General features: G+C 46.4%; 1 protein-coding gene across 2 annotated transcripts in view; it reads right to left on the bottom strand.

Moving 5' to 3' along the window:
- Positions 1-24,175, bottom strand: part of ZNF512B (zinc finger protein 512B) — a 1,156,964-nt gene that overhangs the window by 159,563 nt on the left and 973,226 nt on the right. For both annotated transcript variants that reach the window (XM_069650846.1, XM_069650847.1), the window contains exon 15: positions 17,025-17,087. In XM_069650846.1, coding sequence (XP_069506947.1) covers positions 17,025-17,087 — 63 coding nt within the window. The remainder of the gene's footprint in view (positions 1-17,024; positions 17,088-24,175) is intronic.

Here is a 24,175-nt window from a genome sequence, read left to right as displayed (position 1 = left end):
TTTATTTCCGGAACGGCGGGAGGACCCCCGGGTTTCCGCATAGCAAGATCCGATGGCATCCTGTGCAGTAATTGATTTGGGGCCGGCAGCTGCGGCGGCCGCGTAGAGCTGGAGCTCCTCCACCCCCTCCCCCCACCTCACGGAGCTCTGGTGGCGCTGGATCCTGGGCGACCCACAGTCGGCAGGGCTGTTGCCAACTGTCCGGGGGTGTTCTCGCCGGGCCTCGGGCTGGCGCTGGTGTCCCTGCCCCTACTGGGCGCCGGTGTGCGGAGGTGCTGTGGGATGCGGGCTAGCCCTCGACGCGAAGATGTGGTGGCTAAGCCCTTCATGGTCCCTGTGGCCTTGAGTCACTGCTTGTTCTGTGTGCGGTCCGGGCTGGTTGGTGTGCGCCCGAGTTGCGGCCTTGTGGAGGCGAGGCCCTGGAGGAGGTGAGTTGTGAGCCCCCTCCTCCCTGGCATAGTATACATGGTGGGAGTTGCTGCAAGCCTGGTCCTGATGCTCGCCCTATCGGCAGTTGGACTGCATGGGGTCCTGTGGGCTCCTCTCCCTCCTAGACAAAGTCACACGCAGGAGACGGTGGCAGATTGGCCTGGTTGGCTCTGTGGAGTGGTGGGCTGAGCTGGGTGGGTCATCTCCCATACACCCCTCTCCTGGTGGGTGGTGTTGGGGGCCCTTCCTGTACCAGCAGTGGGGTTTGCTGTGGCTGGTCATTTTGTCTCCTGGGCTGGCCTGGCTGTAGGGACTGTGTCAGCGGCTCCTTGCTGGGGCTGTGATGAGCCAATAGCCCAACTGCTGAACTGATCGGCACAGGTTGCTTATACATCGGGGGGACAAGCCCGCCTACTAAGTGTGTGTACCGGCGGAACCTATAACTTGGTTGGGGCCTTGTGGAGGGGGCTGGAAGCTGGGTGCATCTCCCCCCTGGGCCCAATAGTCCTGCAGTAGGTGTGAGTTCTGGTCCCTTTGAAATGCATTTGGCCCCCTTCCTGCCTGTGTCCATGCGGGGGTGAATTGTGCGCAGACTTGGGTCGTTATACTCCGTTTCCCTTGTAATGGGCAACCAGAAACGACAATCCAAGATGGAACAATATAACAGAAGGGATCGGGCCTTGTCCAGTCAGGATGGTGAGCCCGGTGAGTCCCACATTGACATTTCTGCCTTAAATCAAACCCTGCTAGCCCTAAAAGGCAGTACAGACAGTCTTGGGGCCAAAATAGATGCTTTAACCTGTAAGGTAGATGTGTCGGCTGTACAAATCGAGAAATTGTGTGGGAGGATGTCGGGGGCGGAGCAGAGGATAGGGGAAGGTGAAGACAAGATTGCCGTTCTGCAGCGAGAGGTAGCATCCCTGCAACAGACAGTCAAGAAAGTTACTGCTAAAAATGATGATCTTGAAGGGAGGTCTAGGAGAAATAATATTCGGATTACAGGGGTGGCCGAGAGCACACACATTGATAATATGGAACTATGGAACTTTTTGTTGAACAACTCCTTAAAGAAGTCCTGGACAATCCACCAGTCACTAGAATGTTTATGGTTGAACGAGCCCACTGCTCACTGGCGGTCAGGCCCCGTCCCCCCCCCCCCCCCCCGGAGCTCCGGAAAAGGGCTATCATTGCCAGAATTTTCAATTATAGGGATCATGATACCCTTCTGCGAGTGGCGAGAGAAAAGAAGAATTCGCAATGGGGCTCAGCGACAATTCGATTATTCCCTGATTTCAGCCACCAGGTTCAGGACCAGAGGAAAACTTTTGTAAATGTTAAGGGCATTCTGAGGAAAAAAGGGATTCACTATTCGATGATGTATCCAGCGAAGCTTAGAGTGGTGCAGGATGGAAAGGTCCTTTTCTTTACCACTCCTGAATCAGCCGAGAGGTTTGCTATTAACATTCCGGATCTTAGCCCCCCCTCACCGGGGTCCTCTTAACAGAGTTGGGGCCTGAGTGCGCCTGTGGTTGCGTTGTGACACTTTGCCAATCTGTGGCTGTAGATGAACTTGATGTCATTCTGCAATGTTTGAATATAGTAATTAGTGCTCCCTCTATGTGGGTTACCACAGTAAAATGTAACAATGGTATCGAGCCTCCGAGCTTTAGGAGTCGCAGTAGCCACCACCCCCCCCCTCCCTGCCCAGTGGCTACTTAGCTATGTTTGATTTGATGCTTGAGGGGTATAGGGTGGGGGGTGGGAATGGGCGGCCAGTAGTTTGGGGTTTCTAGTGTGGGCGGGGGGTGGGGATTTGGGTTAGTTCTGTTAATTTGTTGGTGCTGCAGGTCTGGGGTGGGGGGATTTCAGGTTGCTAAATGTGCAGGCAGTATTATAAGAACTGGCATTGGTACTGACAATACACAAGGTGCAAATCACAACGGTCTAATTTTACAACTAGCAGTCTTCTCCCACAAACAGGGTAAGGAGCTGTATCCTCCATAGTGGGTGATGTTCAGCGGGGTGGGGATATAACCATATGAACGTGGAATATACGTGGGTTCACAAATAGTAAAAAAACACGTCTAATTACAAATTATGCAAGGAACCATTGTGCTAATGTTTTGTGTATCCAGGAGACTCATTTGCCTAAAACACACAACCTCCCTAATTTAACGGGCTGGGGGATCCACAGGTATGGGTCCTCCTTTTCTTCCCACTCCCGGGGGGTAGCGATTTACATACATAGAACTCTTGAGTTCAAGCTGCACAAAGTGGTTTCTGAATCGGAAGGCAGATTCGTTTTGGTTGCAGAAGATATCTCGGGTTGGCGTATACTGTTTATTAACATGCGCGGATCATCTACGTGCGTTTCCTCAATATGATGTGGTTTGGGCAGGTGGATATGGTCAGATCCTCATCCACTCAAACCTCGACACCTCGGGTGGCCAAGAAGTGGTGGTCAATAGCGAGGGATTACTCATTGGTTGACTCCTGGAGACTGTTACACCCCTTGGACCGGGTATTCACCTTCTATTAGGGGGTCCATGGCAGCTCCTCCAGGATAAACTATATCCAATTGTCCTCAGAGATAGCCAGGTCGACCCAAGCCGCTCAAATCCTCCCCCGTACCCTGTCGGACCACTCACCAGTAGTGGCCCAATTTACTAGACCCCAAGTTCCCAGGAGACGGCTTATATGGAGGTTCAGAGCGCGGGCGCTGGAGGATATTGCCTTTAGGGAAGATGTCCATCGAGATATAGCTGAATTGTTTCTTACCAATACGGATTTGGTGGCAGACCCTAGGGTGGTCTGGGAAGCCTTTAAGGTCTATATCCGAGGATGCTGTATGTCTAGGGAGGGGGTGTGGGGTCCTGAAGTGTATACGCAGATCTATAACGACCCTTGAGAAGGAGATCAAGGATATGGAAAGGGAACAAACTTAGGGCAATTCTCAGGAGTTACAAGATCGGTTGGGGGCAAGGAGGGCGGTAGTTCGTTCACTAAAGGACAGCGAAGAGCGATTTTTGGGGGACCCTACAGCAGTGGCCAGGTACGCTGAGGGGGACCGTCCCAGTAGGACCCGAGCTTGGGCGATTAAACAGGAACAACGTCAGGAGGCTATCCTGGTGGTGGAGACTGAAAACGGGAATATGCTTAGGGACAATGTGGCTATTAATGACACATTTCGGGTATTTTTTGAGAAGCTGTACTCTACACAGCTGGAGGTGGGCCATGATAGTATCTCCCAATATCCAGATAGAGTGGCGCTGGGGTGGCTGGACCAGGAGCAGGGCGCATTGTTGAATGTTCCTCCCTCAGACCAAGAGATCCTTAAAGCGATACACTCCCTCCCAAATGGTAAGGCACCGGGCATTGGCGGCATTACTGCTGAGATGTACAAAGCTTATGCAGAGCTACTCATCTCGCCACTGCGGAACATGTTTGACCATGCTAGGCTTGCAGGTACCCTCCCAGAGACTACTAGGACGGCCCTGGTCGTGGTTCTCCTAAAATCTGGTAAGGACCCGCGCAGTTGTTCGTCATATAGACCTTTACCTCTGACGAACACCGATAACAAGATCCCAGCCAAATTTTGGCAGATAGGCTTCTTCCCCTATGCCCGCCCTGGTGTTGCCGGATCAAGCTGGGTTCATCCCAGGTCGGTCCACCCAAAATAATTTGAGGAGGTTATTCTCATTGATGCACAATGTCAACAGTGAAATTCCCATGGTCCTTGCAGCCCTCGATGCAGAGGAAGCCTTCGACTCTGTCGAGTGGCCCTTCCTGTTCGAGGTGCTCCGCCAAGCTGGTCTGGGCAATACCTTTCTGCAGTGGATACGACTGTTGTATACAGCCCCTAAGGCAGTGGTTTAGACTAATCAAATGCAGTCGGCAGCAATATTACCTTCTTGTGGAACCAGGCAGGGGTGCCCCCTCTCGCCCATCCTTTTTGCCTTGGCGACTGAGCCAGTGGCCTGTGCATTGGATGAATTTCATTCACATAGGGGTATAAGTAAACTTTTGTGCACATCTATTGTGTTGTTATATGCGGACTACATGTTGATTTACATGAAGCACCCAAGGGATAACTTAATGCCAATCATGGGGGAGATTTTGGAGTTTGGGGCCCTTTCTGGTCTAGAGATCAACTGGTCCAAGTCAGAAATACTTCCTTTTATGGCACAGGTATCACAGGATGATATTGGGGATGAGTTTGCCTGGTGCCCTCAGGGGATCTGTTACTCATTTATTTATTTATTTATTTATTTATTACATTTAAATAGCGCGCAGACAGCCCAGGGGCATTGTGGCACTGTTACTTGTAAGGAAAACTTAGTTACAATGGGTACAGGTTGTGCCTTGGGTTACAGTGAGGCAGTGACCTGTGATCAGATATAGGTGGTGTCATACCACGTAATCCATCATACATGACATTCATGAGGGCTAGGCCATATGTTTGTTAGATGAACTGGGTCGTTTTCAAGGCTTTCCGAAAGGCGGCCAATGAGGGTTCAGAGCGCAGGGAGCTAGGGAGGGTGTTCCATTGTACGGCAGCAAGGTACTTGAAGCTGGAGTCCCCTGCTCTGGCTCTTTTTACTCTGGGTACTGAGAGCATGCTGGCATAGGGTGACCTAGTGGGTCTTGCGGAGGAGACCGGGTGGATCCTCTGGGAAAGGTACATTGGGGCGGCAAGATGGACACATTTGTGGGTGATGCTTAGCGCTTTGAATAAGATCCTTTCCTTTATGGGGAGCCAGTGGGATGCTTTTCTGGCAGCGGTGATGAGCTCTCTCTTGGCAATGCCTTGTGCAGCACGCAGGACACTGTTCTGTATTACTTGGAGCTTCTCAAGGTTTTTGTTGGAGGTCCCTAGGAAGAGAATATTGCAGTAATCAAGCCGCGATGGCTATGTTAGTGCATGTTTCTTTTGACAGATAAGGTCTGATTGCGTTAAGGAGTTTTGCATGGTAAGCAGCAGAGGAGGCGATGGCGTTTATTTGTCTGGTCATGGATAGGTTGGAGTCTAAGTAGACACCTAGTGTTTTTACTGTGCCTAGTACTGGGATCCTGATTGAGTCAATAGTGAAGTGACTAAACTGTGCGTCAAGTTTCTTGATGGTGTCAGGGGAGCCTACGAGTAGGAGCTCAGTTTTGTCGGGGTTAAGGCAGAGGCCGTTGATAGCCATCCACATTTGGATTGTGTTGTAAATGTTGTTGAGGGTAGCAGAGTCCGTGTCATAATCGCCTGTCAGAGTGAGAAGGATCTGTGTATCGTCGGCGTAGTTGGTGTAAGAGATGCCCTTGGGGCACCCCACATAGCATGATGGAGGGTGATGCCGTGGCTAGGTCAGAGAAGACCTGCATGGTCCTGCCTTGGAGGAAGGAGGTGATCCATGTGGTGGCTTCTTGAGAGAAGTTGGCTGTGGAGGAGAGGTGGTGGCAGAGGATGTTGTGGTCTACAAGATCAAAGGCTGCCGACAGATCCAGGAGAAGGAGCAGGACAGGTTTGCCTTGGTCCCTTGCGTCGTCCATTTGGTTTTTGAGGTTGAGTAGGGCAGCCTCTGTCCCGTGCCTGGGGCGAAAGCCGGATTGTCTCAGTCCAAGGAGGTTCTGTTCTTCAAGGAAGTGCTGGACCTGCAGGTAGGCTGCTTTGTCTAGAATCTTGAGGAGGAAAGGGACAGTGGTGATGGGGATGTAGTTATTAGGGGAGGTGGGGCCAAGTGTGGGTTTCTTTATGAGGGGTCGGACCCATGCTTCCTTGAGGCATGCAGGGACTCTCCCTGTGGTGAAGGAGGCGTTGACGAAGGCTGTTAGGAAAGGCGCCAGGGTGTCTGCGCAGTCTTTGATGATGGAGGCAGGACAGGGGTCGCCTTTGCAATTGGAGGATTTTATGTTTTTCATGATGTTGATCATGTCTTTTTCTTGGATGGTTTTAAACGAGAAGGTGGGTGGGGCCTCTGTGGGTGAGGGGGGCGGTGGTGGCGGGGAGGGTGTAATGTGGGTGGAAAGTATTAGTTTGGTGTTCACGATTTTGGCTTGGAGGGTGCTGATCTTATTGCGCATGGCTGTTTGGATGTTGTCACACCATTCTTTATCCTTGGTGAAGTTTTGGGGGGTGGGTGTGGGGGTCTCAAGTTCCCTGAACATGGCGAACATTTCCTTGGTGTTCGATTTGGCCTCCGTGATTCTATCTTCAAAAGATTTAGCTTTGGCTTTAATGATGGCTTTCTTGTAATTATTTGCAAGGGATTTGAAGTTGAGTTTGTCTTTATCATTTACTTAGGGGTTTGGGTATCCACTTCTCCCATTAAGTTGTATGAGGACAACTATTCGTCGACACTGTAAAGCTTGGAACGTAAAGTGGACTCATGGGTGTCCCTCCCGATCTCCCAGGCGGCCAGAGTCGCGATATCCAAGATGGTGATTCTACCCAAACTTTTATATATCTTTAATAATGTGTCAATCTGGCCTCCCTCGAGATTCTGGGTTCGTATTAGGAGCCTGCTGAACAGATTGATTTGGGCCGGGGGTCATCCTAGGATCTCATTAGATATACTAAGCCATCCATACTCGCAGATTTGATATTCCTGACCTCCCCCTTTATCATATGGTTGCGCAAGCCCAGTATGCAGCTTGGTGGTGGGCCCCTTCCCTGGATCACGTATGGAGAAGGTTATAACTTACTCGGATAGTTTGAATGGGTTATTGGGGGGAGTGCGAGCTCATGGTGCCAGGACGGAGGTACAGCCGATAATAATCACGCTTAAAGCACTTGACTGTCTGGCGGACAGGTTAGGCCTGGATTGCTGGTACTCTCCGGACATGGCCATTTACAATGTCCAGGGCGTTCCTCTTACTCAGGAGGAAGCTTTCTGTAAGCAATTTAGGGCTCTGGGTATTCATACATTGGGGGACCTGGTGTTGGAGGGCAGATTTGTTACTTGGGATGAGCTAAAGGAGAGGGGTGACTGGACTCCTATAACAATGTTCTTCTACTATAGGCTCAGGGAGACGCTGCGGTCTATTTGGCCAGCCATCCTGGAAGCCCTGCCGATCTCCCCGGTATTGACCTATATAACTTCTACGCAGTACAGGAGTAAAGTGATCTCTACTTTATATAGAATAGTGCAGGCTAACACCCCTTCCCCGGGAAACCAATTCAGAAGTAGATGGGAGGAGAGTATGGGTTTCTCATTATCGGAGGCTCAATGGGGTACAGTGTGTACACAAACTAAGCAAATCGCTATGAATACTAGGCTGCGTTTGATACACTTTAAGTTTGTTCACCAGATGTATTATTCTCCAGCCCGCCTGAGTGCGTTCTACCCGGATAGGTCCCCCAGCTGTAAGCGATGTGGTAAGTCACTGGCTGATTTTCTGCATGTGGCTGGGTATGCCCCCCGATAAAGGCCTTTGGACTAGGGTTCAGCACACCATGGCTACTATTCTTGATATACCAATACAAGACTCTCCAGCAGTGTGGCTGTTGGCTCTGGCAGAATCCGGAACCAGGAGTGAGAAGCGCCTCCTAGGCATGGCTTCGATTGTTGCAAGATTGTTGATTGCCAATGCTTGGGGGGCGTCAAGAGCTCCGATTTTCTTAGATTGGATTTCCTCTATGTCCAGATTCGAGAGACTGGAATCGTTGTATATACAAACACTGCCGCTGAGCAGTAGACCCTTGGACTATTGGACCTTGTTTAGGTGTTTCCAAAGTGAGATGGAAATGTCTCCGGACCCTTTGAACTGTGATCAGGTGACCTAATAATGCATTTGTGGACTTGCTGAGCCTATTAGTTCCACGTTGATATGTAAATGGGTCTGTTCAGTATAAGGGTCGGAATGCAGGCCGGAGGGTAATCTTCCCCATTTTGTTATGATATATTGTTTTCCTTTGGTTTTGCTGTCAGTACCATCTAACATGGTGTGTCTGTGCAACTGGGGGCAGGGGTGGGGGTAGTGTGGGAGGGGGGAGTTGGAGGATGTAGGGGTTATTGTTGATTGATTGTGTTTCACATGTTTACGTATAAATCAATAAAAAAACTGTTTAATAAAAAATAGTACTGGGGCTCCACTTCTCTGGAAATCACAGAGAACCCTTCACGGCTACTTTGCAATAATATCTCTCATTTCTTTGTACATAACATTTCTAAATTAAGGGAAACCTTTGCTGCAACTGCGACTCAGAAGCAAGTTTCTGTAATTGTTACCATCATTCTCTCTTTGAGGCCTTTCTTTTTCACTTTAATCCCAACAAAAAAAAAGTCTTTGAAGAAAAAGTAGAATCAATGTAGGGTCACAAGTTGGTAGGCTTGTGAGAGGTAGAAGATGCAAGCAACTCTACAGAAGCAACAAGACATGTCTCAACTGAGATCGAGTAAGGCTACCACAACAAGAGGTAAGTTCTCTTAGACTGTACAGTACCTTTGGTTAAAGAAATGGTTCCAGCTGGCTTATGTTCCTGTGCAGCTGTGTAGATCCTGTTGTTCCTGTGCCTCAGTCGTGGGGACAAGAGGGAGAACTTCTGGGGACTCCTACAACACAACGGGACGGTCAGCGACAGAAAAGGACAAACTTCTATTCAGCGCACTTCGCGGCTTCAGCTCCTCGCGTCTCAGCAAATAGCACCACCGCAGACTCTCAGATACCACTTTGGCCTTTCCTCGCATCTGGGGTCCAGTACTCTGTTGAAGTGGTTCAGGCTTGGTCAGTCCTGCTTACTGGGAGTCCAGAGGATCTTGCACAGGATCTCAGGTCTGGCTTAAAAGTGATGCACTCCGTTTGGTGTCCCTCTACCTGGCACTACGGTTCCAGTAGCAGCAACAGTGGAAATACAGCCAGCTCTGAGAAGATGGCCAAACGAGTTCACTTTGGTGTTGAATGGTCCCACCAACTCAAAGGTCGGCCTTGCAGGGCTTCTCTAGTCGAGGCGAATTCGGAGCTTCGGCACAGCAGCAGGGCTACTCGACAAACCAACGGTCCAGAAGTTGCAGCAGGCGTCCCTTCCAAGTTCTTCTTCGGATTCCTTCGTCCAGTAGTCGACACTGCCTTGCAAGCCAAAAAGCCTTGCCTTTTAAGCAGGTTTCTCCCATTAATTCCAGCCTAGCAGTCAATCACACAGCAGGGTGGCTGTCCTTGCCGGGCAGCCAGTCGGCCAATCACCTTTGGGTGCATTTCTGTAACCAAGGGGATTAAGCACAGGAAGTCTTGGGCACCTCCCTCACTTCCTGTCCCAGCCAGACATACTGGAGCCAGAGGAGGGCTTGACTCGTGAATCCCGCCAAAAATAATGCGAACAAAGGGACCAAACCTGGTTTGGCGCGCAGAATAAATGTCAAGAAGGACCATTCCAGCAAGAAAGGGCGAAAAAAGAAGACTGGGGCCATTTTGACAAAATGGCCACCCATGGGTGCCTTACAGCAGCTGCGAATGCAACCCGTGGTAAAAACACACAATGATAGCAAAAAGTAAACCACTGCCACCAGCCATTAATTGTAGAAATGGTAACATAAAAATGTTACATGAGAAACTAGACAAAGGGGGTAGTAAGTAACTCCCCCAGCAGCCTCTTATAAGATAGTGTGTGCTGGGTCTAGACCATTACAAATTGTAAGTAAAGTCAATTTCACTTTACTGCTCTTGGAAACAGTAGTTTATGTCATGATGCCTACCCCTGGGCATCAGGACCAAGCCCATCAGCTCCGGGAGCAGGCATCCAGATACTTATTAAAACCCCAACAGCCCCGGCTGGGGGCTATTTGGGTTCAGTCCTGGCGCCCTAGGCGCCAGGCTCATCATGGAAATCAGTCCTGGCTCCATAGGCGCCAGGCTCATAGACTTTAGTTACCTGATGCAGACCATGCTGCTAGTAAGTCCAAGCCAACGTGAGGCCTGGATGGAACTATTTTTCTACAGGGACTATTTTTTTACTCGGGCGTGGTTCTAGGGAACTTCTTACCTGGAACTACTTTGGAGGCTATTTAAACCACGCCCGAACAACAGCACACGCTTCGCGTTATTCTGCATCCAGCAGCGTAACGCTCACCGTGCCTGCAGTCTGCATCCAGTCTTCTGCCACGCCTGCCTCGAATCTGGAGGTCCTAAAACCAAGAGGAAAGAAAAGGACAAGATTAGAAAAACTATTTCGAATTCCTCACCTGATTTCGGATCCATCTCGCCTCCGGACCTGGAAAGAACATCATTTCTGTACGCGTCGCATCTCCAGCTGCAGCGCCAGCCATACTCACCAGTCCTCGCAGCATCTTTCGATTCGGCGCTGCCTCCATCATTTCTTCCCCGAACACCGGCACCTGAGGGACAAAAGAAAACAACAAGGTGAGCCGAGAAAACCAACAAATAAAACACTTTTCATCATAGACTTACCTGATTACCACCGGAGGCATTATTCTATAACTCTCCACATCTTCATGTGCCGCACCTGCAAAGGGAGAGAAAACACATTAAACACTGGCAACATTTACCAGACGGCGTTGGGCAATACAGACTCTTACCTGAGCCCCACCAACTGCCACGAGGGGTATCTTCTCACGATCTTAGTTGCAAGACAAGGAAGGAAGGGGGGACAAGAGTGGATCATCGGACATATTGAACTCTATGAGCTTGAAACTTACCGAACTTTGCCAGGAAACCTCAGAGTCAATACTCTCCGGAACACTACCACGCCTTCAAACCAGTGAAGTAACTGGCATCAACGTGCACCTGCAATCCACGCAGGATGGAGAGCTCATCATTTACATACAAAAGGTGAGGTTCCTAAAAGGGGATATCGGAGGTGACAAGAAGGGAGAACGAGAACAGTGGGAGGGAGCTATCACTCATATCCACGGCTAGCTAAATCCCTTTCTCCACTAGCAGGAGAATACTTCTACGGATCAAGCAGACGAGATTAGGCGGGCCAGTCCAGACAGTCATCTCGGCACTACGCATCACGTTGGTGGAGACCGCAGCTGTCCGGGTCCGATCGACGCATCTGTGGGAACCAGGTGAGCGTAACAGTTTATACAAGAGAAGATGTTTAAACCTTAGGGAAAGCTGCATGTAGTGGGACATAAAATTGGTCCCCCTGTCTGAGATAACATCCTTAGGAAAACCAACCCTGGTAAAAATACCAAGGAGGGCCTTAGCCACTGCCTGAACAGTAACAGTCCTCATAGGTATGGCTTCAGGAAACCTGGTAGCATGGTCTACCACAACAAATAAAAATCAGTTGCCTGAAGATGTGTGAGGGTCTAAGGGACCAACACCATCAATCCCTACTCTCTCAAAAGGTACTCCCACCAATGGGAGGGGCACCAAGGGTGGCACGTTCTTGGCTCCACTCTTGCCAGAAGTCTGTCAAGTGTGACAGCTTCTACAGAATGTATTTACATCAGACCCCATCTTAGGGCAGTAGAAATACAGAGAAATCTTTTCATTGGTCTTCTTAAAACTTAAGTGACCAGCCAAAGGAATCTCATGGGCTAACTGTAGAAAATGAGGTCTCACCTCCTGAGGCACTACAAGTCTTCTGTAGTCCCCTGGGGCAGACTCTATAGGTTCACTGTAAAGGAGGCCATCCCCCAGTACAGCCTGTGCTTCCCTGGCTCTTGCCCATCCAGCTCGGAAGCTGCCTGTTGGCGAAGTCCTTCAAGAGTAGGACAAACTCTTTGACCTCTGCTGAAGTCTGCCCTACAGGGACCACCTTCTGCAACCAAAGTCTGCAGCTTAGGGTGGTCTTTAGGATCCAGGTCTCCAACAGGGTGAAGGGCTTCTTCCAGTTCTGTGTCACCAGTAACTGGTTCACCATCCTCTGGTTGGTCCTCCCACTCAGCCTCAGCTGGTGGAAGGGTCACAGGTGTGACCTTGGACCGTCATCTCTGGGATGTCCTTGTTTTATGCAAAGGGGTGATACTTTTCTTTCTTCCTGAGACCTTGGGTTTCCCCTTTGTCTCTTTCTTCCTGGAATCAGAAGGTTGTTCTTCCTGTGGACTGGAAGTAATAGGTACTTTTGTAACATCCCATTGAGAGTCATTCAATGTTTGCTCCCTGGCCAGTCTAGTCTACTCCTGCTTCCTTTTACTGGGAGGCCTGGGGGTGCTTGATACAACTCCTTTAAGTCATTCCCCAAGAGGGCTCTCCCAGGCACTTAATTTTGTACACTGATAGGTATTCTAACAGTCATATTGTTGCACTGGACGAGAGCTGGTAGTATTGGAACCATCTGCACAGGGCCTCCACCAAGATTAGTGGGGCCTTTGGGTGCCGTAGAAACATCCTCAGGTTTGAAAAAGGTTTCGTCCGCCACTATAATTGTGCCCCCAGCATCTCTAATAGCAGGGGTCACCTGACCATTTTGCAAGTACACTGTCCTTGTAATATTCTTTGGTATTATCTGGAATAGAGTTATACACATCTACATTCTGCTGTTCCCACAGACCCAGGGATACTAAAGGGATACTAAAGAAACACTAACTGAGACTCCAATGGGGTCTTCAGCCAATAGATGAAAGTGTCCACTTGCCATATGAACTTCTCCATCAAGGAGGAAGGCTAAGGAGGCAGTGTGGACCCCTGAAGGATTACCCGTGCATCTGGGATCCCCTTTCACATTGTCAGTTGACCCACAAGCATAACATTTTGCAAATGTTTTGACAAATGGGGGCTTCTGCTGACCTCCCTCTGGTTTAGCACCAGAGGTTTCACTAAACTGATTTGGTTACCCATGTGGCTTACTCTTCTTATGTTTGTGGCCCTCTTTTGGGTGGGAGGATTTAGAATTATCTTTGTCATCTCTCTTGTGCTGCTTCCCCTCATCTTTTGTTTTTATGAGTGGCCCCGCAATCCTTGTGAGTGGCCCTGTTGGCAACCCACAAGTCAGCAGCCTTTGCTAACATCTTGGGATCAATCTCTTGAGTCAGCCAAATGCTGTCTCAGCTCAGGAGAGCAGGCATCAACAATAGATTCCAACAAACATAGATGTCTCATTCCTTCAAAGGAGTTCACTCTCTAACCCTTAATCCAACTATCTAAGTTTTTCAAACATTCACACACACAGGTAGCCCAAGGGGCGGGGGGGCGGCATCATCAGTCTTTTTGAGGGTCCTAAACCTCTTAAGGTACTGGAAAGGAGTTTTCCCAAATCTAGCTATCAAAGCTAGCGTCACATTCTCATACTCCAATCTTTCAAGTTCCCCCACCTCCATTACAGAATCAGTTGCAACCTGAGGGAGCCTAGACAAAAGCCAAGGAATCAACTTGATTCCCTGTGCGACCCTGAATCCCATGATTGTATTCAAAAGCACCCAACCAATCCAAAATATCAAGTTTCACATCATACATACTCACTGCTTCTTTGGGTAGGCGAGGCCTCTTTGGAGTGGAAGACCTAGAGGACTCTGTGTGGGAAACATTTTCAAGAGACTATCTTTTCATTTCACGAGCATGTTGCATTTCCAATTCCCTGTGTTTGACGTCCTGATGTGTGGCTTCAGCTTGGGCTTGCAACCTTTTAAATTCCAATTCAAGTCTCATTTTATCAAGAGACACATATTCTGGACTCAGTGATGGACCTTGTGGGGTCCCAGTGGATAAAGGTTGAGGCATAAGGGCTGGCTGAGGCATAGAGGGGTTCCTATCCTGGGACTCTTCTCCCTCCACTGGGCCTTCTAAGACATTAGAGTTAGACTCTGAAATATCATCCTCATTATCAATTACCACATTTGCTGGTTTAGTAGGTGTGACAGGCCTACTGCCCATACTTTGATGATTCAACAATCTTGCAATCAATTAATTTTTCTTTCCTTTAACAGAGGGATTCCTGACTTTACACATATCTTTCAGTTAATCTACTGTTAAAATGATCAGGGCTTCCTGAATGAAGTTATCCATATTTGGCAGGTTGCAATTGCTGTTCTAGTGGAGCTTAGACTTGAAAAGGTTTTTAGTTTAACAAAAGCAAAGCAAATACTTAGTGTAACAACTCTACAATAGATCCTCACTGCCGGCCACCAGTGTTAGGAAAGATCTGGAGCAATACCCTGTGGGTGCACTACAACAACCTTTACCTTCTGGCAATAGGAACCCAACCTTTGGTAGAAGTCTGTACTAGACCGATTGGTAGTGTGGCTGAGCAGCCAGGCTTATCTCAAGAGGGGTCAATGTGAGCAGTAGGGGAGTTGCACAGAGATTCACAGTGACAAGTGTCCAAATAAACAGTTATACTCAAGATTTCTTGATTAAAAAAGGATTAATTATTTAACAGTAAGTTTGAATAAGCCTTCTTCAAAAGGGGCAATATAATAGTAACACACAAATACACTCCAAAATACACACTCCGAGTTTCTCTAAATCAGCAAGTACCCACTTGGGATGGCACACAGACACTTCCTACATCCGCAGGTGACTTAAATAGCTAGGACACTGTGGACATTAATAGATCACTGGTACATTTAGAGCAATACTGAGATGAGTGTTAAAGTAAAGAGATTTCAGAATAAGACAAGAGATCACACAAATATTCCGAAGCAGGTAAGTACTTTTGAACCCCCTAATGCAAAGTAAGTTAACCTCTTCATGGAAGGAAGGTACCAACACACAATCAGAGGAGTGAAGAGTCATTCAAGGAGCCAGGCAGTAAAAGTCTTGCATAATGTTTTAGAGGTCTTTGTAGAAAATCAATGTAGGGTCTCAAGAAGGGAGGCTTGTGAGAGGTAGAAGATGCAAGCAACTCTACAGAAGCAACCAAGACATGTCTCAACTGAGATCAAGTAAGGCTACCACAACAAGAGGTAAGTTCTCTTAGAATGCACAGTACCTTTGGTTAGACGAAATGGTTCCAGATGGCCTCTGTTCCTGTGCAGCTCTGTAGATCCTGTTGTTCCTGTGCCTCAGTCGTGAGGACAAGAGGGAAGACTTCTGGGGACTCCTACAACACAACAGGATGGTCAGTGACAGAAAAGGACAAACTTCTATTCAGTGGCACTTCGCGGTTTCAGCTCCACGCGTCTCAGCAAATAGCACCACCGAGGACTCTCGGATACCACTTTGGACTTTCCTTGCATCTGGGGTCCAGAACTCTGTTGAGGTGGCTCAGGCTTGGTCAGTCCTTCTTACTGGGAGTCGGGAGATCTTCCACAAGCTTGGGTCTGACTTAAAAAATGATGCACTCCGTTTGGTGTTCCTCTCCCTGGCATTTCGGTTCCAGCAGCAGCAGCAGTGGAAGTACAGCCAGCTCCGAGATGATGTCCAAACGAGTTCAGTTTGGAGTTGATTGGGCTCACCAACTCAAGGCGAGAAGTCGCCCTTGCAGGGCTTTTCTAGTCGTGGCGAATTCGGAGCTTCTGCACAGCAGCAGTGCTTCACCGGGCAAACCAACGGCCCAGGAGTTAAAGCAGGCATCTCTTCCAAGTTCTTATTCGGATTCCTTCATCTAGTGGTTGACTCTGCCTTCCAAGCCAAAAAAGCTCTGCCTTAAATGCAGGTTTCTCCCATTCATTCCAGCCTAGCTGTCAATCACACAGCAGGGTGGCTGTCCTTGTCGGGCAGCCAGCCGGCCAATCAACTTTGGGTGCATTCCTGTAACCAAGGGAATTAACCACAGGGAGTTTCGGGCACCTCCCTCACTTCCTGTCCCTGCCAGACATACTGGGGCCAGAGGCAGGCTTCACTCGTGAATCCTGCCAAAGAAAGCGGACAAAGGGACAAAAACCTTGTTTAGCGTGCAGAGTAAATCTCAAGAAGGACCTTTCTAGCAAGAAATGGCGAAAAAAAGAAGACCGGGGCCATTTTGACAAAATGGCCCCCAATGGGTGCCTTACTGCAAATACATGAGAAACTAAACAAAGTGGATACTAAGTAACCCCCTCCAGCACCCTATGGTAAGATAGTGTGTGCTGGGTATAGAAAGTTACAAATTGTAAGTAAAGTCAATTTCACTTTACTGCTCTGGGAAACAGTAGTTTATCCAAGAGAAGGTATTCAAATCTTTGGGAAATCTAAGATGCTTCCCTGTGCCACTGCACTGATTGTGCTGTGTGTCACAATGCATCGATGATGCCTATGGAGTTTGTCTGACTCCAAAACCAAAAGCAACACAGTTTTAAATCATAGACAGAAAAATTACATGAGAGAGTGGGAAAAATGTCTCACTCTATCCAGGTTAAAAATGAAAAAGTCCTAGAATCCATCAAAAGTGCTGGGGGTCTCTAAGGTAGAGAGGAATTAGCACATTTCAGAGAATTCTCCCTAACACCAGGTTTCTTAAGGATAGGGATGACAGCAGCCAACTTGTAAGATGATGGAAAAGTGGCAGAGTTTGTAGAGGAGTTGAAGAGAGAAGTATTAGAATGAAGCAACACTGGGAGCTATGAATTTCACTGTGTGGGGATAAAGGGTCGATGGGGGCACATGAAGGCTTAGGACCTGAGGAAAAGGTCAAGAATCTCATCACGGTTTGTGGGGGCAAAGGAAGAAATGTTTTCAGGATAGCGAGAGCACAGATCTTTAGACCTGCACATGCAGTAACTTGGCAGAAATACATCAATGTTTCTGAAGCTCACTCATTTCTCTAGTTCACATTGGATTTCAAAGAGTACCTGGTTGCAGTTAGCGAGATGGGCCTTCAAACCGGACACACTGGAGTAAATTGCTTGACAACACTGAAACGAAAAAGAATATGGCGTTGCTGCTGGGAAAATTGGATGCCATAATTAAACCTTTAAAGTAATACCCTTGTATAATTACTGGGAGCATTCCTCTGCCCAACAGTATGAGGACTGCCAGATTATGGTGGAATTCACGTTTCACAAAGATGTTCACAGCCAAGCATCAGGGCATTCAGAATGCATCCATTAATGCCCCACATTCTGCCCCGCTACATCCCAATAACTGCGCCCCCATTTAGGGTCCCGACTCATGACATAGCGAGGTGTGGTAGGTGGGAACAGGTAAAGAACAAGATACTCCCCATATTTCCTACTGTACCCCTACTTCATGGACCTTTTCTCCATATTTGTGGGATTTCTCTCTAGACCGGACCAGGGACTATCTTATATTTGTTGAAGCAGCAAAACCAGTGTGCATGCCTGGTCTCCGACCATGCCCCACAAATATGCGCTGTTCTGCTGGGCCCACCACTCCTTCTACATCTGCCCACGCTGTGACTAACCAATTCACAGGTAAGTTCTAGTGGGGATAGAGTGTGGGTTGTACAAAGGAAACTGGCTGGACTAGGAGTACAGTAGTCACTACGGTGTGTAACCTGTTCTTGCTCCTATGTCCACATCCCTTTTTCTCTATATCTGTGGGAGATTCCAAAGTATCACAATCTACATGATGCTTGGACCCGTCCACCGTCTAACGAAACAGGCTTTGAAGGACCTGCTCTTTATCTATATTGTGCATCCACTTTTCTGCTGGCACTAAAGCAATCATGAGTGCTTGCCTCAAAAGATTGGAAGGCACCCACCGGACTTCAGGCATTCTGAACTCTGGTGGGTGCTGCTTGGTTTGTCCCATCTTTACCAGTTGTGTACTTTTGCAAATCATGCATAAAACATCTTGCACAGCCTTGGGTGCATTTATTTATTGGGATAACCTTTGCATCTTAATTACAGCCCAGGACATCAAGTCTTGGCTTTTTCTTTGGGGTTCCATAGAAAATGAGTCAGTCATTGGATCAATGATGCTGAGCGATTGGGTTCTGCTATAAAGGATTGAACACTATCAGACAGTTGCAACACAAAGAAGTCCCAGTTTCACTGCGCCAAGTATAGCAAAATAAAAATCGGGAGTCCAAGTGATTTGTATGAAAGAACAGCCTTTAAAGTCTAAGGTTTAGTACAAGCAACAGTCTAACACATGTTTCGAGCCTTCCACGGCTCTTCATCTGAGGCTATTATTAAAAATAGTATACAATAACAAAATGGAGTGTGCAACATTCAATAATATAGTGACACCATACAGTAACATAAGCAGGACAAATAAAGGCATAGCATCCAGGGGAAAAGCATGGGATGAATGAGCCAAAATTAAATGTATGCAATTTGCAATGGGGTTAATGCAAGACAAAAACGAAAATCGAAAGCATAGTTGACAAAAGAAAATATTATAAATGTAATAAATTTAAAGCCATACCAAAAGTGGTGTAGAGAAAAACAGATTTGTGCTAGGGTTACAATTTATTCAATGGAATGACTGCAGCAGCGCAATCAAAAACAATAATGCCAAAAAAAAAATTATCTAGTGTCAATTTACACCTTATAAACCAGACACCAATTAATTTGAGGCAATATAACCTTAATAGGGATAGAGCCTGAAATTTAAGCTGAAGGGACAATGCCTAAAAAAGTACTCTGCAGAGGAGAAAGAAACAATCTATGGAGAAATTGCCAAATTGTTGCAATTTGAGGGATGAATAAATAAATAAAGGGGTGATATTTAATTAAAGTACCTGAAGGCTTCGCAATTGCAGTTAAAGCTGCAAAATAAAGGAAAAGAAAGGGAAGAAAAGAAAAGAAACGAACTGTACCAATGGATTGAATCAAATTTAAGTTGATATTTACCAGGTAGTGAAAAGAAACTGGTTAATGCAACAAAAAGAGCGCACGCAATCAAAAAGAGGTACCCATTAGTAGCACTAAACTGAGCAGGCTTGAAGAGGTTAAACCTCTGGCTCGAATGAGCATTAACACTGAATTACAATTCCAAAGTGAACAGGGGGCCATGTAAAACTGTCTTACCTGGTCGGCTGTTTAGACAGACTGAAGAAATCAATGCGCTGGTCGCGAAGCTAGAAAGAGGACAAGATAAATGCATCAGGTCATAAAAACATGGCAGAAGGAAGGAACCAACAGAGCCGCCATGTTTGAACTGCCTAAAAATACAAGGCAATTCAATGGGTAAGTAAGGGATATTAAATTAAACTAAAATTGACTGAAAAATGCTCAGTGCACACACGAGAGAAAAATGCGAAATAGAAAGCCACTAAAGAATGAAAAGGAAAGTAAATATTTTGTTTTCTTTTTTTAAAAAATAAAAAAAAATGAAAATTGTAGGTGGAAAGCGAAAGTGAGGGCAAAGTGGGTAAATACTAAATTAATTGTGCGCGCGTAAAAAATCAAGAGAGTACCATTAAGCTAAATGGAGAATTTCGGATAAACGAACCAAGGGAACATCGTGAATTAAGAGGGACAGGATACTGTCTGTGAGTGCGCTGCTGCATGAACATGTACACGTTGCACAAGGAGACCAATTTACAATAATTAAAATAATGGCCGGCCCCATGGGTAAAGAGGTTAATAAAAATGTGTGCCAAAGAATAAGAGGTTAGGCACATAAGAAACAAAAATTCCATAATACAGTGAGGGCAGTGGCACCAAATTGGCAGAGACAAAAATAGGGACAGCCTGCTGTTACAGGAAAGTAGCAAATTCATGGTTCGAATGTAATCCATTAAAGACAGTACGGTATTTACAGATTAGTCTTGCTTCCAATTGTCGGTATTTCAAGATTAGGTTGCCCCCTCTCGGAGGTAAGAACACTTTGCATAGGCCAACGAAACGTATGTCATCCTTACAGTCTAGTGATGAGTTTTTTGCCAGTGGTTGGCTAAAGGATATTTGGACTCTTGGCTACCACTTGTAGCCAAGTGCTCGCGGATGCGAATCTTCAAGGGGCGAATAGTGCTAAATGTTATACTAGCAGTCGGATCTAACCAGTTGACGATGTCAGAATCAAGGTGTAACAGGTGCCAGGGTTTCCTCAGCACATTATGGATCTTGTCACTGTCCGAATTGAACCTCGTGATTAACCTAATTTTCTGAGTGACGGGAGACTTGTCATGAATTCTTGAGAGAGGCTACCATCATAGCTGTCTCGATAAAGCATTAGCTTCAGTACGCCAGCTAAAGAGAGTGGACCTGCTTGTTCCTAAAATTCATGACAAGTCTCCCGTCACTCAGAAAATTAGGTTAATCACGAGGTTTAACATTTAGAAATGGCAAAGCGCTCATAAATAAACTTTGTCCTTCATTTATGAGTATGCCCTCTCCTAAATTGACTTGGCTACATTCAGCTCAGGCCACTGGGTTTCATAAATGTGGCTTTTGCAACATGTGTAAATTTACTTTGGAAACATCACAGGTCTCCTTTGGAACTAGAGGAGATCACACAATTGATTCTTTCATCAACTGTAATTCTAAATTTGTTGTGTATTGTATAATCTGTACCTGTGGTCTGAAATATATTGGGAGCACTATTCGCCCCTTGAAGATTCGCATCAGCAAGCACTTGGCTACAATTGGTAGTCAAGAGTCCAAATATCCTTTAGCCAACCACTGGCAAAAAAATCATCAACTAGACTGTAAGGATGACATACGTTTTGTTGGCCTATGCAAAGTGTCCTTACCCCGAGAGGGGGCAACCTAACGTTGAAATTACGACAATTGGAAGTAAGACTAATCTGTAAATACCGTACTGTCTTTAATGGATTACATTTGAACCATGAATTTGCTACTTTCCTGTAACAGCAGGCTGTCCCTATTTTTGTCTCTGCCAATTTGGTGCCACTGCCCTCACTGTATTATGGAATTTTTGTTTCTTATGTGCCTAACCTCTTATTCTTTGGCACACATTTTTATTAACCTCTTTACCCATGGGGCCATTATTTTAATTATTGTAAATTGGTCTCCTTGTGCAACCTGTTCATGTTCTTGCAGCAGCGCACTCGCAGACATTTCGCTTAATGGCACTCTCTTGATTTTTTACGCGCGCGCAATTAATTTAGTATTTACCCACTTTGCCCTCACTTTCGCTTTCCACCTACAATTTTCACTTCTTTTTTTTTAAAAGAAAAGAAAAAAAAATGTACTTTCCTTTTCATTCTTTAGTGGCTTTCTATTTCGCATTTATCTCTCGTGTGTGCACTGAGCATTTTTCAGACAATTTTAGTTTAATTTAATATCCCTTACCTACTCATTTAATTGCCTTGTATTTTTAGGCAGTTCAAACATGGCGGCTCCGTTGGTTCCTTCCTTCTGCCATATTTTTCTTACCTGATGCATTTATCTTGTCCTCTTTCTAGCTTCGCGACCAGCGCATTGATTTCTTCAGTCTGTCTAAACAGCCGACCAGTTAAGACAGTTTTACATGGTCCCCTGTTCAGTTCGGAATTGTAATTCAGTGTTAATGCTCATTCAAGCCGGAGTTTTAACCTCTTCAAGCCTGCTCAGTTTACTGCTACTAATGGGTACCTCTTTTTGATTGCGTACACTCTTTTTGTTGCATTAACCAGTTGCTTTTCACTACCTAGTAAATAGTAACTTAAATTTGTTTCAATCCATTGATACAGTTCGTTTTTTTTCTTCCCTTTCCTTTCCTTTTTTTGCAGCTTTAACTGCAATTGCGAAGCCTTCAGGTACTTTAATTAATTACCCCCCCCCCCCTTTATTTTTTTTCCTCCCTCAAATTGCAACAATTTGGCCATTTCTCCATAGATTGATTGTTTCTTTCTCCTCGGCAGAGTACTTCTTTGGGCATTGTCCCTTCAGATTAAATTTCAGGCTCTATCCCTATTAAGGTAATACTGCCTCAGATTAATTGGTGTCTGGTTTATATGGTGTGAATTTACACTAGATTATTTATTTTTTTGGCATTATTTTTTTTGATTGCGCTGCTGCAGTCATTTCATTGAATAAATTGTAACCCTAGCACAACTCTGTTTTTCTCTCTATTTTGAATATTTCAACATCCACCTCCTAATGGACTTACACCACTTCTGGTATGGCTTTAAATTTATTACATTTATCATTTTTTCTTTTGTCAAATATGCTTTCGATTTTCGTTTTTTGTCTTGCATTAACCCCATTGCAAATTGGATACATTTAATTTTGGCTCAGTCATCCCCTGATTTTCCCCTGGATGCTATGCCTTTATTTGTCCTGCTTATGTTACTGTATGGTGTCACTATATTATTGAATGTTGCACACTCCATTTTGTTATTGTATCCTATGTTTAATAATAGCCTCAGATGAAGAGCCGTGGAAGGCTCGAAACACGTGTTAGGCTGTTACTTGTACTAAACCATGGACTTTAAAGGCTGTTCTTTTATACAAATAACTTGGACTCCAGATTTTTATTTTGCTATACTTGGCGCAGTGAAACTGGGACTTGTTTGTGTTGCAATTGTACTTACCTCAGTGGAATCATACTGGCAGTATATCCACACTACCCAGATACCTGCAGCCTTGACCCTCTTTGTCTAATTTATACTTACAAGCGCTGTGGATCGTGACTTTTTCTGCCAATTTTTTCTTTCCACACTATCAGACAGGACAACTAGGCTCTTGATTTTAGTACTGAAAGTTGTGAGGTACTTGTCACCTGTACCGTGACCATGTATTGGGATGTAACAACATGGCATCTGAGGCATTAATGAATGCATTCTGCATGCCCTGATGCTAGTGCTCAGAACTATGAGACAGACTCCTAGAGTGCAGCAGTAGGAGATACTGAGAATTTGGATAGAGGATGCTGATGAGAGGCATTTTATTGGATGAGAGAGGTATGTGCTGGGGGAGGAGGTTGGGTTGACGCAAGAGATGAGAAAAGGGTCTTCTTGTTGACATGGAGGGTCAATGCAAACTGACCATGTCTTTCCCTGCTAGTTCCAGATTCTTCCCTCTTGCTGATTACACTGTTTATGTATGTATTTATTTTATTTGGTATTTGTAATGGGCCTATACAGCAATTGGTGTTTCAAGGCGCATCAAGATAAGGAAGGGATGAAGAAAAACAAAACAATAACGTTCCTACTAGGCCTTGAGACATTCGGATCATGCAAGTGCTGTAACATGAAATGTAGGGGAGGGAGGAGTAGGGGAAGTGTAGATCGGGGAGGAAGGAGGAATGTGAGACGGGAGGGAAGGGAAAATACATAGGGCCTCATGCCGAGTTTGCTGGTCAGGAAATAAGGGTGCTGGTAATCTCACTGGCACCCTTGTTTCCGGCCCGGCAAACTACCGGTTAGCCTGCCGGAGCTGCTGTGCCCAACACGTCTGACCCTGCCGGGCACAGCGGTCCCGGTAGGCAAAGCCATCACCGAAGCACCAGCACTGTTAATAACGGTGCTGGTGCTTCCGTGTCCCCACTCCCATAGAGTCCTATGGGACCCTATGGGAATCGGGATTAGCAAAATTACTGGCGCCTGACTTCCCTGACTTGTAATAGCCTGGCACTGGGAAGTCATGTGCCAGTAATATTTTACAGGTCACGCGGCAACCTGCCGGTAGCACCAGCAGGGTTACCGCCAGACCGGTAATGAGGCCCATTAAGTGCAAGTGAACAGGTACAAACACAGCACAAGGCAGTTCCCTTCATGATGAAACCTGTTCCTGAAGGGGGGAAAACTGCCACAGGATATCAAGGAACTAAAGTTACAAGCTAGAGTTTCCAGTTTATTAGTGGCCACTACACCTTATGTAGGTAGGCTAGACTTAACAGATGCTCTGCATCTTCCAGAAATTGGAGAGAGGTGGAAGCCTGAGTTGTTACATTGACATCATTTTGTAAATGTACTATCCTTGATCGGGACTCTTGACAATGAACCACCACTGAAGCGTCACTGTGCCTGGGTAGCTTGTAGAGGACAATCACAGTTTCTTTATGCACAGGACACTGCAGGTTCTTGTTCTTCTATGTTTGCAGCTATTCATGCTCAATTTAGGTGAGAGATGGTGGAAGTGAACCT

This window comes from Ambystoma mexicanum, chromosome 3p, assembly GCF_040938575.1.
Source record: "Ambystoma mexicanum isolate Mex_15411 chromosome 3p, UKY_AmexF1_1, whole genome shotgun sequence".
NCBI lineage: Eukaryota > Metazoa > Chordata > Amphibia > Caudata > Ambystomatidae > Ambystoma > Ambystoma mexicanum.
This window is presented reverse-complemented; position numbering and strand designations above follow the sequence as displayed.